Below are 18,668 nucleotides of genomic sequence, written 5' to 3' on the forward strand. Positions count from 1 at the left end.
GATTAACCTCTAATATCTGTTTCTTTACTTTCTTTTTCTCAAGAAAATATTGCCTTGCAATTTTATATTGTCAAAATATAGAAATAGTATTGATAGAAATTCTCAGCATTTGCAGTTGAATTTATGTAAAAATCCACTAGGATCCATAAGGACTCTTTACAAGAACTGGTTTGCGTTTTTTTTCTTCTTTAAAGAGAAAAAAATGAGATAATCATCAGTCGAAAATCCTCACATCAACCACTTCTCAATTCAGCATGTGCCTTTCCTGTTGTACCCTTGAGCAATGAGCCAACCAAGTGTTTCAGCAAATACCTAGGCGAATTGTATGCGAAAATATAATCCGTGAAAGTCGCACCGAGTAAAAAACGTCTGGTAAATGATAAAGGCCTGCAGGAAATGTATTTTTAGCTGCTGTATCATTTCATCTTATACTAAGGTAGGCTATAGCTTATATTAATTTAATGTTTTCTTTCTTTCAAATGAAGATCCTATTCACTAAATCGCCTTAGATAGATAGGCTATGTTTTGGTGTCATCCGGAAGGCTTTCTTTCGAAAAAAGGCTATGGCGCAGATGAACAACAATTAATAAACCAACTCAATTAACTAAATAGGTAAATATAAAATAAATGAACGTAATTAACTTTTCTTTCGGATACTGTTTTAGTAGCATATTCGTTCTTTTGCATGCAATTACTTCGCAAACAGGCTACTGAACTTGTGAAATGTCGTTCACCTTGAGGAGGTAATCAGTAAAACAAATGGAGTAACAGCGGCCCCTTCCTAGTATTAAAGAGTATAACCATACAGTGTACATAGGAACTGGAGAGCTTTGGAGAGGCCAGGCGGTGAGACTCGGACGTTGCGGGAAACATCCTCCACTGCGCATTTGAGGGCTAAAGAGCTTGCAGCTCATTGAATTCAATGTACAAAACCAAAGTGATTTAACAACCAAAGAAAACCTCATCGGTCAATTTTTTTGATAAGTTTCGTTATAGCCAAATTTTTACAAATAAAATTTACTTACTAGCCTAGCAGTTTTGTGAAATAGGCTAATGGTCGTTTTGGTCCAGAGGTTTTGGGGAAATATTTATTTAAATGTAGCTAGGCCTACTTATTTTATTACATGTTTTCACTATCTGCTTTTCATATGAAACGTAACGATCGTTAATCGAGTATCAAAATACCATCGGAGAAGTTCTATTTTGCCTTCAAAAATCTTGAGTCCCATTCATTTAAACGGGAACTCCCATGTTTTCCCCTCAACATACAACAGGCTTACTTCCGGGGCTTCACAAGCGCTTTCCTGTCTAGTTAAATGTGCAATGAGTATAACGCACAACCTAGCATTTGTTTTATCCGAAGTATGCTCAGGGTTTCGGATAGGCCTAACAGAAGCCACATCTGAATATGAAAGTGACTGATAGCACTGCAGTAGATTTTTGGGGGGAAAGTAAATTGCGCTACTATGAGCGAGTAATGTAGGGCTGAGCAACTAAGATCCCTTATTTTAGGTTAGGCCCATAGAATTTCCGTCGAAGCAAAAATAATGAACAAGGAAATACTATTGGCTAATATATAATATAATATAGGGGGCCTATGCCAGAAATAGTGCTATCTAAATACAACGACAGGTTTTGAGGTGACAGCATTTCTCTAATGTGAAACTGGATTAGGTCTACGTTATTGGACCTTCGTTTTTCCATCGTTACTATCAGTGGTAATGGGCTAATCTAAACAAATTCACCGAATTGTGGCGTATTTTAATAAATCGTTTCATATATTTCTTTCTAATATGGTGTTTATTGATGAAATATTTGCTTGTGCGATTACATTTAGTAATTTATTGTATTTATACATAAAACAGCACAGGAGTCATTATAATGTGGGAGGACAGAATAATTTTGCCAATATGCTGCCAGCCTGCCACTTTAATTCCTATCTGATGACGTCAGATACTATCGACGAAAGGAGAAAGAAGCGGATCCTCCGTTGATGAATGGAAACAAGATGTCCAGGGTTAATTCTACCGACAATGTTTGTTTAAGATAAAAACGTTAACTGACCAAGACACAGTCGCTCGAAAGATGCCATCGGTTGGTCGAAGGGGACGTTGGACCGCATGGTGCCAAGTTTTCCTTTTCGGTGTGTCCGCAATCGTTATTCTGGCCGAGAGAACTGCATGTAAGTGTCGCAAGCTTGCACAAAATGAAAATCATAATAGCCGTTCTTTATAATTTAAAAAAGGTAGAGTTAGCTTGAATTGAGTTTTTATGTTATGCGGGGTCTTTCTAGCTCCAATCTGCGCTACATCACGTTCGACGTAAGGCTATGTTTTAAATTATGTAGGCTACGCTATTATGTTGCCATTTTACTAATATGCCTGGTTAATTTTGATTTCTAGTGTGGCCTAGTAGACTGAAAAAAGCACGCACAATATTTTGGGTTAGGCTAATGACAAAGGCGGACTATTCTGTACATTTTAGTTGCCAGCATGCTACTCAGAGTGCATTGCGGTTGAGCCTTTGCGAGCGCCTTTTTGAAATTTCATTTATGAGCTGGTTGGGGTAAAGGGGCGTTCCCTGTTGTCTATGCAGAAATGTCTTTCTCTTGAGCAAAAAGTAGAAAGGCTCTCCAGAATGAGAACCAGGGCGCGTCTAAAACACTGCCTTTTTGCTCAAGCTGAAATCGGCTGCAGAAGTTCGAGCGAAGCTCGAGTGTCATATTTAATATATTTCCAGATAACAGCAGTATTGTAGGATATATGAAAAACCATTCCACGAGGTCAGAGAATTTATAGATGACAGAGAATGACTTTAGATGTGTGATCAATTAATCATCGATTTTACCTCCTCAGATAATCACTTTAGCCTACACATATAGTGTACATAAATATGCATGCAGTGAGCAGGCCGATTTAAGTGTATCGTATTAAAAAATGGAAAGTAGCCTATTTATCTATTATTTGAAAACCTCATTATCACTGATACCTACTTATCAGTAAAATGATTAGTAACGAATTAGTAAAATCCATCACCGATTAAAAACAATGCTTTTAATTCGTTAGCTGATGTTGTTTAAAAGAACATCTATTTGTTTGAGTACTGTGCTTCCTCAGTTTTATGAATGTTCAAAATTTTCATACCAAAATATTTAGCAGCAAGTTGAATTATTTGTCACAATAAACAGTTTAGAAAATGTAGTTGGGAATGCCCTGTGCTTGTTTAACAATTCTAAGATTTCTCAGATTTTGCATATTTTTTTGATGAGTCATTTTCAACTTCATCTTTTTGCCTTTCATTAGTGATATATTGCTTTGTGTACTACCTATGGTTTGGCCATATGCTGTGGGCGGGGCTGACTCTTGGCCTCATCCTGCCGGGATTAGCTGCCCAGGTCTTGAGTTTCTTGTGGTACCACGCCGATGGAGACCAGCGCAAATGTTTCCTCTTCTTCATTCACCTTCTGCACCTGGGCATCTTCAAAAGGTATGCAAAGCACCACTGTTTTTGGCATTATATCTAGGCACTTAGACGTGTGCAATAATGTATTCTGTTAAATAAGTGCATCCCACTCCTATTCATGTAGACTTGATACTCAGGGAAATTTTAACTTGAACTTAAATGTGAAAACTGAATGCAATGAAGCTCAAATTCAGTTTCAAAGCATAACATTAAATTTCAAATGGTGAAATACAACTTCAAGTTATGCTATTTTAATTTCAGATGGCAATACTTTCTGCCCATACAATTACGGTTACAGTTGCAACTCTGTTTGGACAACTGTTTATATTTTGTGTATTCATTTGCTTTAAGTGCCTTCTGATATTAATGTAATTCTGATTTGTACTCTGGACAATTTGTCACATTTTCATGCATTTAGTATTTAATTCAGTTCACTTCTCTAATGGCAAAGTCCTATCAGCTTTACGTTTAAATGTCCCATTTTACTGTGTATTGTCTGCTCTGTTCTAGTACTTGTAGATATTTGTTCTTGGTTTTGTTTGCCAAATTAGCCTTGTAAGTCACTTTGGACAAAAACATCTGCCCGATTAACAAATGAAATGTAATTTAATGATGAATCATTACATTTTAGATGACTGTTATGGCTGCCGTAAGCTTAAATTAGTTTAATTAGAAGAAATGTAGGCCTGGTATTTTTCCTCATTTTTGTCCACTGTTTGCAGGTTTGGTGACTGCATGCTATCTGTGTGGCACATGCATGGATCTACAGGCGAGCTTGGTGCTGCAGTCATGCAGCAAGCAGATGTGTCTGCCCTCCGCCTGCTGGAGGCACTGTTGCTCACCCTTCCTCAGAGCCTGCTGCAGACATACGTTCTTGTCACCACTGATGTGGGCCTGCTGTCACCAGGTAGGCATCCTATCTCAGCTCTCAGAAGCAGGGTACTGTAATGGCTTCAGGCTTCTTAAAAACAAGCTACAGTGCAGTTTCTAAGTATTTGGACAGTGACGCAATTTTTGTTGTTTTGGCTGTGTACTTCAGTACATTGAATTTGAAATTATGTCACTGTGCAAATACCTACGGACTGCATTGTATACCAGTGCAGGTTTGTTTCTTGTGTTTTATGTTTTCCATGCAACTAATTTTCCCACTCTGCCTTAAGTCTACAGAAATATTATGTTTCTTGTTATCCCTCTGTTCTTCTTATGCCTAAAATCAATGTTTAATATCAACCCAGTTTTTTTTGGTGCGCCTGACATCCATTAAAAAGGAAATGTAACAGTGTGTTTTAAAAGGCACATAGGTGTGCCTGGGATGTTGAAATCCTGGGAGAACTTTTGGTTGGATGTTTATATGACAGCCTAGTCAGAGTCAATTATTTGTGTTATTGCAACCAATTAACACTAGGGAAAATGTACTAAGATCACTGCAAATTCAGTGATCCCCTCTTTTATCACATTTTACCAAAGCAAAATTCAAGAGAGGCACATACTATAAGTAAATATTGGACGTGCATGCATTTTACCACCTGCAAATGTTTTGTTAATTCTTCACATTTACTGATTTTTGGCTGGACCGCAACAACGGGGCCAGCCCTACAAACGCGAATGTCTGTGACTGAGTGACTGAGTGATGAAGTTACATCATTGGTCAGCTGGTCCAGCCATATACTAGGTTTTGACCCGGTCTTGTTTTTTCAAACTTCTGTTTGATGTTCATTGTGAGTTGATTATGGTTGATTGAAAGATAGCCATAGTTGCATTTCACTGTTTAACTGGTTAAGCAGTAAAAACCATCAGAAAATTATTTGCTTTACAACAAAAAACATTTTTGACTGATTTCTCAGTTTTTCAGTTATGACATTCAACTAACTGGTTAATCAGTTAATTCTAAAAGGTGTCAAAATAAAAGCAAGACATTTTGTCAAAAATGTGGTCAGGTACTCTGTTACACTTGGTTGCTAATATTGGCGAGTCCGTGTGATGGTAACAGCTGTGCAGACAGTGCACATTGCTGATCGGTGGCTTGTGTGTTTATGTGTGCTCTTTCTCAGTGTCTTTCTGTTGTGGGCTCTGCTTGCTGTCCTTGTCCTGGGCCCTGGTCCTGTACAGTCGGGCATGCTGCCTGATCCGACCAGGTCACCTGGCTATGCCCCCTGCTGCCCTGCTCTGCCAGCTGTTGTGGAGGGTGGGCATGCTGGGTGCCAGGATTTGCAGCCTCATGTTCTTTGCCAGAATCTTCCGCTGGTGGGTCTACGGAGTTATAGGTGAGGCAGAGGCCTGGAGGCCTGGATCTTCAAATTTTTGTATTGAACGATATCATATGCTGTGTCTGAAATCGCTCCCTCATTCACTATTCTCTACATGGGAAACACTCAGTAGGACACTATAGGGTGTAGGGTGTTGTAAATTGAGATTTATGTCACTTATGAATAATTGTTTTGCGTAATCATTGTGGCCTATCATAAATATCATAATTTACAGCACAAGTCTGTCCTCAAATTTACCTAAATAAACAATAGTGAACGTTTTGTCATTTTTGTTGTCTTTCTCTTCTTGAATCAAAGTTGCATTTGAACTATTAATCTTTATCGGTTGTGTGTTGTCACATTTAAATTTGCCGGAGTGCCAGATCAGAGATAAAGCATTGCACTGTGCCGTTTTTTTTTTTTACATAAATGGTGTACATGCTTTGTACACTGCATGTTCTTTGAGAGCATTACATAGTGTGTAATTCAGACACTCAAATAAAATGGTGGAAAGTGAAAATAGTGCTCTGTTTAGTGAATACAACTAGAGTCATGAAAAAGTATATTCCCCCTTCCTGATTTCCTCTATCATTTCTTTGTTGGACAAAATGTAATATTGGACAAAGGGGACCTGAATAAACACAAAACACTTTTTTAAAAATTATTATTTAATTTATCTAATGAAAACTTTATCAAACACCTATACACGCTTTAAATAAATTAAATAATAATTTTAAAAATGTGTTTTGTGTTTCCTCATTTTCCCTTTGTCTTTTATTAAATTTTGTCTGAAGATCTGAGACCATTCAGTGTGACAATTTCAAATATGCAATAATAAAGGAAATCAAGAAGGGGGCAAATACTTTTTCATGGCACTGTATGTAGTCTTATCTCGGAGTTCTTGAACATTCTTGAGTTACTGAATTTACAGTCTATCAGTTGATACGCCAGGTGATATTTTTTTTGTACATGAAGTACTCTAAAATGTTTATATAGTGAGCTAAATAAGTGCCATTTCTCTGTACAAAGCTGTTTTGTTCAGAATTGTGGAAAATGGTGCATTTTATGAGTCATAATACCTATGCCTATATATTTTCAGGATTTACATATGACAGTTAATTTATGTAAATTAAATTTATTAATTTGTTTATGTGAAGTTGCTGTACCAACTTACGAATATTCTGTAATTAATAGCATACCTTTTCTCCTATTTTTGTTTCCATTGATGGAATATTCAATATGTTGTGATTCAGTCTGTGCAAAATGAATGGTTTATTCTGTTGGCTCTGGCTTCCTCATATTCCTTCCAGCAGAGAATTTTTTATCTATGGTTTACCGCTCATTGAAACAAAAGCTGTAACATCATGTTTTTAGCGTGGTGTCGGCACAGCATCTATGGTGGTTTCAAGTGCCACCTCAGCTGCTCAGTGACACTAACTGTGCTATCTCTGATACAAAGCATCTGCTTTTTGTTTTCATCGACCGGAAGGTTTCCACTGGCTGACTGCTTCCTTCTGGATGGTGTCCCAGCAAACAGACATCTGTATCAGCCCCTGGCGCTGGCGTCTGTTCAACTGCATCCTGGGAGCTGTGCATGTCTTCTTCTTCCTCAACGTTAAAGATGGCTCCTCACGGTTTCGCATGGCTGGCTTTTACGTGGTAGGCTTCATTCCCACCTCGCTGTCCTGTCCTCGCACTGGCAATGAGCACACACATTATGATGTAGAGGCGTTTTCATTGCCCCTGAAAATTTGCTATGAGTGCTTCGGTTCTTGATAAAATGATCTATGATTGTGCTGAACCCTTACCTTGGTTGCCAACCCTGGACTTGCAGAGCTGCAGGCTTGGTGGATTTTTGTTGTTACTCATCACTTAATTGATTAAAGTAGTTAATTACACAGATTACTACTAGATTTAGAGTAGTCTTGGATGGTATTAGCGAAGTGTAAAGATCTGCTGATATTAACCCCTTGAGCCCCACTTAAAATCCAGGGCTTTTTGTAGGAATCCCTCCCTGTTTTAGTTTCTTAAACCCCCAATTAGACGTAGGCATCTAAAAGTAGCATTCTCTGAAATTATTGCTGATTCAGTGTGCACTGCAATGACGCTACACCATTGTAAAGCGTAGACTTTTTGCACTTTGATGCAAAAAACCCCATCTTGAAAGGAGGGCTGAAACTGACACCCCCAATTGATGATTATAGTATTTTATATTCCAATAACTGTCTGCAGCAAGTCAAACAACTGCTAATACTATTGATATTGCTGAAATCCCCTCTGATCCCTAAGCAATCACTCTGCTCTTTGTTTTCAGGCTAGCAAAAGTCATTATGCATTATGCGTTATTTCCATTGAACTGAAAGCATTTTCATGAGAATTTGAAACAAGAATTTCTATGCCGGTAATTAGAATGTCAAACGCGAAGTGTGACTTCTTACTTTACAAACAGGGAAACAATTCTCAATTAGACATTCCAGTAGCAAGTTGATGAATGAATGCATTAATGAATGAATTAATGGCCTAAAAACAAGCCACTACTACCCTCTAAGATTTACCCATCGTGACTTTTGCCCCTGCTTGGAAACCCTGTATACATTACAGTAATCTTACAGTGTCAAGTTCTTAAAGCTTCATAGTTTTCGAACATAGCTTACGGCTTCCTTCTAGCTGAAACTACGGCTTAGCTATTCTACTGTGTACTGACTTACTTTCACTTTGCATTTTCGCATAGTGCATGAGTGAAAGCTTTTAAAATTGAATCATAAACAATTTAATAATATAGTGCCCTTTATCACTACTGCAGTGTATTTTATGCAAAGCATTTGCTGATAAACAAACAAAAAGCTCTAATAAAGCCTGCGCTAAGCTTCCACCTATGCGCTATGCGATCTAAAGTGTGAAAAGTTAAGCCGCGTTTCCACCGCAGGAACTATACCCCGGAACTAGGAACCTTTTGAGGAACTCAGTGCGTTTCCACCGCAGGAACTAGGGTCTAAATTTAGTTCTGGGGGCTTTGTTTTACCCCCCAAAACGTTCCTGCTCGGGGGGTAGTACTTTCCGAAAGTACAGGAACCTTTTGGGTGGAGCTTGCAGCGCTGAACATTTCTGATTGGTCGAGTACTCGTAGCATTTGTGTTGTATTTATTTTCCGCCATTACCCGCTATGTTTGAAAATATGCAGCGGCAAACCAATTTATTTTCATAATAACTTCAAATCAAACTTGTATGTTATGCGGCGCAGTAGCCTACTTTTGGTTATAGCCTGTTAACGTCTTGGAATTATAACGTGTGCTCTTCTGTTCTTTTCTTGCTTTAGTATTCGTTTTATAAAATGCTAAGCATTCATGCTGGGACAGCATATTACGTAGGCTACCAAAACATTCAAACGGATTAATTCGGTTGCTGAATATTTTCTTCCGGATTTTCTTTGTTAGCCCGTTGTAATTGACTCAAAACGTTTGATACAGTTATGTGAGGTATGCGGTAGTTCTGCATAATTAACATTGGTGATACAGTACAAGCAAACTGGAAATCACCTTCCGCACTTTTTATCCGGGTAAAATAACAGGTTAATTCTAGTAATCTTCCCTTTAGCTTTTTCAGACTGCCGTAATTTTACTCAATTTTACTGCCATTTTTCAATTCCACGAAAAGACCAGGAAGACTATGGACTCATTTATGGTGCATGGTTCGCATCTGGAGGGCACACTTCGCTGCTCGGCTAGCAGTAACTTCGAAGGAAAGCAAACGGTGGCTGTACCACTACTAATTTACATTTTCACCCAAGTCCGAGTTTTCGTTCTATTCTTGTCATTTTGCGATTAGCCTATATGGAATTGACGACGAGAAAGTAATAAAACAGCAAATTGTTTACAACGTGTGCATGTTTTCTGCTGTTAATGAATGTGTTTGAGAGGATATATGAAAATCAATAAATACAAAAGTAACCATATATAGTCATTGTTGGTAACCCGTTGTATATAAGTGGAATAAACCCCTCCGGGCTGTCCCGGTTATTAGAAAATAATGTAGGCTACTTCGGTGGTAGTATGGGGTTATAGAAGAAATCATATGACAGATGGACCGACGACAACGTCAGTGGGCTAATTTGCCTAATCTTCGCGGTACTTTAGACCCCGGTGGAAACGCAGACAACCATTGGCTGAAGGAACCTTTTAGTTCCTGGTAAAGTAGTTCCTGGGACTGAAAGTTCCGGGTAATTTTGGTGGAAACGCGGCTTTAGAAGAACATCCTCTAGCCTCAGCTAAGGTCAGTGTTCATGGCTCCACAATAATAAAGAGACTGGGGGAAAAATGGGATTCATGGGAGAGTAGCAAGACCGAAACCACCTCTAACCAACAAAAACACCAATGCTTATCTCACATTTGCAAAAAAGCAGCTGGCTGATCCCCAAGCATTTTGGGATAAAGTTCTGCAGACATATGAGTCAAAAGTAGAAGATTTTGAACAACACAGGTCCCATTATGTCTGGTGTAAAGCAAATCCAACAAGAACATAAAGTAAGAACATCATACCAACAGTCAAACATTTTGGTGGTAGTGTGATGTTGTGGGGATGCTTAGCTGCCTTGGGACCTGGATGACTTGCCATTATTGGAGGAACTATGAATTCTGCTCTGTGCCAGAAAATTCTTAAGGAGCATGTCCAGTCATCTGTCCGTGAGCTGAAGCTGAAGAGTACTTGGGTTATGAAGCAGGACAGTGATCCACAACATATAAGCTAGTCCACATGTGATTGTCTGTAAAGAAACAAAATTAAAGTTTTGGAGTGGCCAATCAAAGTCCTGATTGAACCCAATAGAGATGCAGTGGCAGGAGCAGTGTGCAGTTAATGCTCAAAAACCCACCAATTTTTCCTTGCAGGTTATGCTGCTGGAGAATGCCACACTTCTCCTCTCAGCCTCAGACTTCCTGAGTGAGGCAACATGGGAAAGCATGAGCTTCCCTACAGCTGTGCTTTGCAGTTTCCTCCTGGGTAAGAAATACTTTGTCAGACATCTGATTCCCCATTTGACTTGCTCTAGTCCTGGGAAGCTTCAAAACTCTCAGCCATCGTGGCCTGGAGATAAGACCCAGATCAGGGACCGGGGGTAGCTATTTGACGTGTGAATGTATGTGTCTGTGTGTGTCAACAGAGCTGTCCTGGCCTTCTTCATATTCATACGATTCTGTATTTAAATTGGTTAATATATCTACTGGCACTGTGTTTCTGGTCAGGTCATACCATAATAGAGTGGGAGTAGTATCACTACTGAATTTGTAACTTGGTTTAATTGTTGTCTGATCTAGTGTCGCATAGTAACTCACCAACATTCCCATAATAACCAAAACCATCCCTCCCTAAAAGATATTGACATTTAATGTGACCCTAATGCTTACTAGGAGAGGGTCAATCTCCCTATAATCTTAATAAGGTGTGTTATATGATAAATTGACCTGAAACAGTAATAATACATATAACAGGGAAGAAAGCAGTTCTCATTGCATCCTCCCTGACTGGGTGTACCCCCCGCCCCCCACCCTTCAGTAGGTAAAAATGTGCACCCTCCTTTTAGTTTTAGCAATTTGGCAAGTCAGTTTTTAACTGTTACTTGGAAGTGGGCATCTGAGTCCTGCATCTAGGTCTGGCAACCTACAATTCATCTCCGGTCTTTTGAAATATGCTGCTGTCTTTTGGTTTTTAAATTTCAGTCTTGGCTTATCCTTGGATTACTTTGGGAAAAATACACTGCAGTTTCATTCTTTCATTCTTTTCTTGTGTGACTGTAACTTGACCATGTCTGTAACCTTCATTATTTTTATTAAGGTAGTTGAACCTCTTCTTTAGATTAGATGTGAATATTTGTTGTAACTTAATACATTTTGTAAATTGAATCTGGTTTTGAGTTGTACATTTTGGTAAAGGTTGATCCAAGTTTTCTCTGCCTATCAATGAATTCAGCGATTTAATGAGAATTAATATCTTTGATAATAATTACCAAATTAAATCAAATAAATTTATTTAGCATGTTGGAAAAGTGAGATGTTCTAACTGTCCTTGGTTCGGTATTCGGAGTGCCGGACATTAAACAAGGGTGTTAGTGGTTAAAACTACTGGATTCAGAAAATTAATAAATAAATAAACCTGTATGGGCCATTAAGACACTGCTTTATAAATACCAAAGCGACAGTAAAGGATTTGAGGTTTATAAATTCATGAAGGGGATTAAGAAAATCATATCAGTTATCAGTTCTATCAACAGAAAAAGTGGGCATAGCTGGAAATTACCTGAAGGTAAACCTTCAGGAATAATTTTTTGATAACTGGAAAATGCTTTTAGCCTAAGTGACCTATTAAAGCAGTGGTCTCAAACTCAGTGCCATGGAGGGCCGTGTGTATGCTGGTTTTTATTCCAGCCTCAGATCTTGATTATTAATTAGTTCAATTATTTGCTGAATTAGGGATGCAGGTTTGCACATAATGGTGACCCGACATCTATGGTGACCCGCATTGTCTAAATAAAAACTTGCTTATATTCTGTGCTTCAATGCAGTTAAATGTATATGGCTGAATGAGTAATTGGACTCAATTAAGGCAGCATTAATTGGTAGGAATGAAAACCTGCATACACACGGCCCTCCATGGCAATGTTTGAGACCACTGTATTAAATTATGTTTCACATGGTAAGTAGATGCCACAAAGACAGAGCTATAATACGGTAAGTAGCATTGTCAAGATGCGTGCATTAAGCCTGCAAAGTAATGGGAAGGAGTTTTTGTTTCTTTTTTAATTGAAACATTGTGGTATAGTCAAATAAGGTATGTTTTTAGACTTTTGTGACAGTCAATTAATCTGCATTCATCACTGATTGGGGAAGGTGATTCCACCATCAGTGGATAAGGCTAGAGAAGAGCCAGGGCTATGATGTGCAGCTGTGAGTGCTCAAGGAGATGAAACAGCCGCACTTTGTGTCACAGTTATTACCCGTTTGCTCCTAATGAATTTGCTTTCTTGGTCTGGTGTGCATTGGCCTTGATTATAGAGTAGTTGTTATTGTTGTTGTTAATGTTTTAAATTAGTCAGACTGAGTGTAGTCGCACTAAATATAGCCGCCTTGCATAAAAAGTGAGACTTCATTCATGATCTGACTCAGCGGAGACTTACATCCAGTTTAACCTTTTCAAATAAATACACATGCCTAATTTTCATATGAAAAGTAAAACAACACAATCTAGCCTAACCCAACCAAACAATACTAGCTTTGTTACAGTAATGATGTCAGTGATTCCTTGCATTGGTACATTGGCTCTCAGTATATTTTTACAGAGCTGCTTATGTAAATTTAATCATGCTTAAGATTCAGCATTCCCCTGGGTGATGCATTTCAGCCATTTTCGTCCAGAATCACAAACCCTAATTCTGGCCACTGTGCCATTAAGGTACAACATCTATTTATATGTGTTGATTGACTATTGCTACAACTTTAACTAAGTGTGAAACAGATTATGAAACAATCATCTTTGCAAAAAAAAGAAACATGCACTTGTGATATAATCTTCTCCCTAGCAGCTTTCTTTAAACCTGACCATTCTATCCCCAGTTGTGTAGAAATCACTCTGATTCGGGCCTTACATTTAACCAGAGATCAGGATTTAATATTTCTGTTCTTCAGACAGTTCTGCAACATTTTAAACCACTGGGGGTCTGGAGCTTGGCTTAACTCATTCAGATCATAGCATACCCATCTCTGCTCTGGGTCACGATGTGTCTTTTGTGCTGTGACAAACTGTGTTTTTATGAAGCCCAATGCCATTTATAAAAGATATTTTAAACTACAAGGTGCTCTGGGTGGCTTATCCTGTTAATAATGACATTAAAATAATTAACCTTTTAATGATGACATTCACTATTCTAGTGCATGTGAGTGGACCCTGCGGTCTGTGAAAGAATCCCAACTGTGTCAGTGCTAAGTGTGGCCCATAGGCTCCTAGGGGCATGTATAATTGGCAGTAGAGTCGCTCCGGGTTAGTGTGGGTTCGCTCGCTCTCTAACAAGCCCCGCTGGTTGATCAGGCTCATACAGTCCGCTTTCTAACACTGCACTTGCAGTGTCTTCCCTTTGAACCATGTCTGTGCAGGCTTGGCTTGTTGGCTGCAGCATGAAAAGAAGCAGTCGACAACATCACATGCTTCAGAGGAGAGTACATGCTGGTCTACACTCTCCCACATAGGCAGTATGAATGTGGCTGTATATGATATGGCAGAAAGCATAAAAAATACACATTTTGTTTCCCCAAAAATTACATTTCGCAGAATTTCAAAATTCAAATGGTTCTCCCAGACAGCATAATGTAACCCAGTATTAGAATCTCTTATTATATTGTTTTGTTTTAATTTACAACTGCATTAGGTATATTTTATAAAGGAGAACAATATGAGCCACAAAACTAGGTTGATACAAAATCTTGGAAATGGTAATACATGTCTTTGTCCCCTTGAATTTCCTTTCCTCATTGTGATCCTCTGGGTCTTTGCTGCAGGCACTACCTCACTGGTACTGTATTACCGCTTCCTGCACCCCAAATCCACCGAGATTTCCCAGAGCCTGCGCCACGGTCACATCAGCAGCGCATGTCTGGAGAGGGGGGAGTCCTCTTTCTCACTGGGCGACAAAAGCTTGCCTGTTCGTGCTGACCACACCCACAACAACAGCAGCTTTGTCCTCCCTGGCCTAGCAGGTTCCCTGGCAGAACATTCTGGGCCCTGTGGCGCCAAACCCAATGGGAGGGAGTGCAGGCACCACCACTGGCTGCTGATCCGACTGGCGCTCAAGACGGGTGATCTGGCTAAGATCAACCTGGCCTACGGTGCTGGAGGAGTGGCTGCCATACTGGATGTGGAGGAGTGCAACCCTGAGATCAAAGACAGAGGTGTCCCCTCACCCCCTTCGCCCCAATCGGAGGTAAAAGAGGCCACGGCGCCCCTCTCAGACTGCAAGGAGGAATTCCAGAGCATCAGCGAAGCCACCACCTCCCCAGGGGGCCAGCGGGAAGAAGAGGAGGAAGAGGATGACAGCCTGGAGATGGAGAGCCCCTTGGGGTCCCCTGCCTCTGACTTCAAGAGGGGCTCCCCTGAGGGCAAATCTGTGTTGGGGGACAGCCCCGAACTTAACTTCTGCCCCACCGAGTCTAGCTCCACTCTGTACTTCAGCGCTGACCCCCAGTCCCCTAGCAGCACCAGTAACCCAGGCCTGGAGAACCTGCCAGAACTCAGCCCCATAACAGGTGACAAAGGCTTGCATGGGGATTTCAGGGGCTTCTTGGGCAGAGTTGAACCCCGGTACACATCCACCCCAAGACTGGACCCAGGGGCTCAGGAACAACCAGCTCACCATCTTGGGGGCCCCAGGAGGCAGCTGGTGCCGCTAAGAAAAGAAGAAGATGGAAGTATTTTTAAGAAACCTGAGCAGAAAGGGAATTCAAAGGACGAATAAATAACGGGAGGTTTCAAAAGCACAAATGTCCCACATGTATGGGAGTTCTCTTTCTATAGGAAATCGGACAGTCTTTGGTTTCACAAAGCATTTTGTCCGGTGCAGACTCCAAAAATGTGACCTATGTTTTGAACCATTGCTTAAACATGGCAAGTTAACCTTTTTGTGCGATTCTTTCTTATGCCTCTCTTTTTAACTGATGTGTATTCTCGCCTTTTAAAAGAGAGTTTCTTGCTATTCAATGATTGTTACAGTTGTTTACTTTAATTAAGGTACCAATATTTCAAATATTTAAACTATATATTCATGTAAATTTCTTTTTCCAAGTAGTTGTTTTTGCAAGTACTTGCTTGTTTTGTGAATCCCCAGTGTCTCAAACAGTCCTGAAGGGAAAAATAATAATCTGCTCTGAAACTCTACTTTTTGTAGGTTTATTATTCTGTTTGTAATTTGTTATTCATATTTTAGCTCATTTTGAAACAAGTATACATTCATTATTTTCACTTGATTCTAATAATAGTAATAATAAGCTCACCATCAGATTAAATTGTAGAAAATAAAGATCTCAAATAATTAACATTGTTAAAACTGTATCTTTAGCTGAAGTCAGTGCAAACTTTCTGCATATTCAGCTGGAGATCAGTCTTAGCTTTTCAAGCAATAAAAAGCCTATTATGTGAACATCCTACCAATTCATTGTTGAGGATACTTATGTGTTGAACTACTCAGCTGGACACTAATTTATGCAGTGCCACATATGATAATAAGTAATCTTGTTGTCTATGGTAGTGTTTTTCCTGGTCCTTGCAAACTCCTGTGTGCTGATTTTTGTTCAAAGAAATCACATAATGAATTAGGGATGGGCATTTGAATGATTTTCAGTGCTCGAGAACCCAGGGGGAATTTTGATAGTGCTCGAGTGCTCCTTCACTGGTGGGGTGGGGGGCCTGGGGCTGGTTGGCCGGGTTGGACTTCCATGACTTTCGCCTGTTGTTTAATTTCCCATCTTCCCAATTTCCTTCTTTTTTTATTGTATTCCGTAACTTTTTGGCAGTTTTTGATGGGACCTGCCAACCTTAACATAGCATACAGTGGGATTTGTTACCATAGCACTTTTACCATATTGCCAAATGCTGGGGGAAACAAAGTGTGACAATGCAGATATAAAAATGAGCTGGGATCCAGATGCCGTTCCTTGTTGTAATGAAATGTTTGACGGCCCCCGTCAACAGTTTTTGCTGAGCTCTCCTTCCCCCTGTGTCAGTGGCAGTATGCTTCATCAAAGTCTCAAACCTCACAATGTACAGCTTGTTGTACCAAAACAAACTTTAAAGAAATAAAAGCAGACACATGGTAGCCCAACCCAGTTTTATTATTTTATAGGCCTAATACAATTTGAGCATGTGTTTAATGTTTTGGTAAAGTAAAAAAAAAGCATGCTTTGTTTCCGTAATGGACCAAAGTGATTAAATCTGCACTGGTCAATCAATGCATTTTACTGGTATCTGTTCATATGGCGGAAATTTGGCAATGATTTTTAATGAAATTACACACACTTGTTACTGTTGCTGCAGTTGCGCATTTGATTTTGTTTTTTGTTCATGTTATTTTGTTTTGCACAAGATCGATGAATTTAGTAAGTTATGTTTTTTTAGAAAACACTGCCGTTTTTTCAGTTCTTCGTGATTTTCAATAACTTTGCTGTGACCACTGTGGCTTTAGCCAATATTTTCCGTGACAGACACCCCGCCTTAATTATAGGCAAGGTATGTTATGCCTTAGCGGGGTGGCACGCCCCATACCTATACAGCACTGAGAGTTTGGCAATTTCAGGGTTTCCTACAGAAATAACCACAATGACCACAGACCTCTCAGCCCTTAAGAACATAAAGTTATGTACCTTCTGACTTGACATAAACGGAATTCACAAACATCTTCATACGTCCACACAATAAGCCCGAAACTTCAGGGATTTTGCGTTTTTTATTTCCTTCTTTGGTATATATCGCACTATGGGGGCGGTGCTAAGAGATGTTTTATTGTACATGGGAAATTACAGTAAGCTATAAAAAAAAAACTTAAATGTATTGTCGACTAAAAAATCCAAACATGGAGTTTCAATGTGGTATACAATTTTGACTTGACTTTAAAGCTCACATTTTGATGTAATTATCATGAGGCCAGCAATGTAAAAAAAACACCACTTCAAGGTCACAACCGCTGCTGAATTAGCTAGATGCTGCAGTGCAAGGATTCCTGAAACTAGCATCATTACCCATAAAGCAACAATCTGCTAAAGCTGCCATGTGAAAACGAAAGATGAAGCTAAATACGTGAATTCACGTGAATTTATTTTCAAGTATTTTTTCTATGAGTAGAGTGCTTGTGCAATCCTTGTCCTTTGAGCAGTCAGGTCTTTGAGTACTTGTGCCCATCCCTGTAATGAATTAAGGTTAGTGAAAATATGTGTTCCATATTTTTGAGCTTAAACTTTTTTTAACAGTGTTGGTTTGGCTCATCAACATTTGCTTTGTCATTGATCTCATATCTTAATTTTCCACTTGAGGGCCAGTGTTCAATCAATATTTGTCCTTAACATTTGACTCAAGAAAACTCAAGCATTACACTTTTCCTTCACAAACTCAGTTTGGCAAGTTAGTGATTGCTGAACTTGCCAAACTATGATCACTACTTTTAATTGTTAATCAAAGTTAAGGACAAATGTTAATTTTGAATCCTGTGTTTAAGTTTCAATAATCAGGTGTCCAAATTTTTAACAGGAATCATTTTCCACATCATAGTCATAAAATGAAAGCATTAGTTGACTGAGAATTGATCTCACTGATTGAAAGTCCTAAAATTAATGTGAAATCTTCATTTTTGTTCTATCATGAATATCTGTTTCTGACATAGATGAAGGTATAATTAAGAGGGCTAATCATACCTTGTTAGGCATTAATGTCTACTTAAAAATGAACAGCTCATGATATGTCAGGTAATGCAATTAAGGTTTGAACAAAAACCAGCAAAAATGTGTGCATTTCAGGGTCCAGGTTGAGCACCACTTCCCTGATTTCCGCTATACCAGTGATGAGAGTTAGATTTCATGACATATGACATACTCAGCAATCATTGGTCAAATAATGGTTTTGCTGCAGGGTGCAAATTATGATTGATTGGATCAGAAAATTCAGAGTGACAACTCATTGTAGCTTTCCTCTGTTACTGCATTCATGAAACCTCTTCCATCACTGCCTACCACTTCTTATGCTTCACAGGGGGGCTTATTTCATGTGCATGACAGTAATAGCCATTGTGGTACTAGGAATGATCATTTATAGACATTATTTAATTTAGCAATGGCTCTAATTTAATAAAATCTTATTTAATAAAAGGTTCTGGGCTCTGCAATTATCTGAAAGACAAACTCATACGTATTGCAAGGAATATCACAATTGAAAGACTAA

At 39.1% G+C, this 18,668-nt stretch overlaps 1 protein-coding gene across 3 annotated transcripts; it reads left to right on the plus strand.

The window, feature by feature from the left end:
- The first annotated feature begins 765 nt into the window (after window positions 1–765).
- xkr5a (XK related 5a) lies at window positions 766–16,563 on the plus strand. 3 transcript variants are annotated; one of them, XM_064339281.1, is made up of 7 exons: window positions 766–846; window positions 3,303–3,486; window positions 4,185–4,369; window positions 5,514–5,726; window positions 7,198–7,367; window positions 10,592–10,703; window positions 14,249–16,563. In XM_064339281.1, exons 2-7 carry the CDS (start codon window positions 3,341–3,343, stop codon window positions 15,199–15,201), a joined length of 1,779 nt encoding a protein of 592 aa, XP_064195351.1. In that variant the 5' UTR covers window positions 766–846; window positions 3,303–3,340; the 3' UTR covers window positions 15,202–16,563. The 3 variants fall into 3 exon arrangements, with proteins under 3 accessions (XP_064195351.1, XP_064195350.1, XP_064195349.1); XM_064339280.1 differs by lacking the exon at window positions 766–846 and adding an exon at window positions 1,318–2,182 and having other exon boundaries at window positions 3,387–3,486; XM_064339279.1 differs by lacking the exon at window positions 766–846 and adding an exon at window positions 1,326–2,182.
- The last annotated feature ends 2,105 nt before the right edge of the window (window positions 16,564–18,668 follow it).

This window comes from Anguilla rostrata, chromosome 6 (assembly GCF_018555375.3).
Source record: "Anguilla rostrata isolate EN2019 chromosome 6, ASM1855537v3, whole genome shotgun sequence".
NCBI classification, from domain to species: Eukaryota; Metazoa; Chordata; class Actinopteri; order Anguilliformes; family Anguillidae; genus Anguilla; species Anguilla rostrata.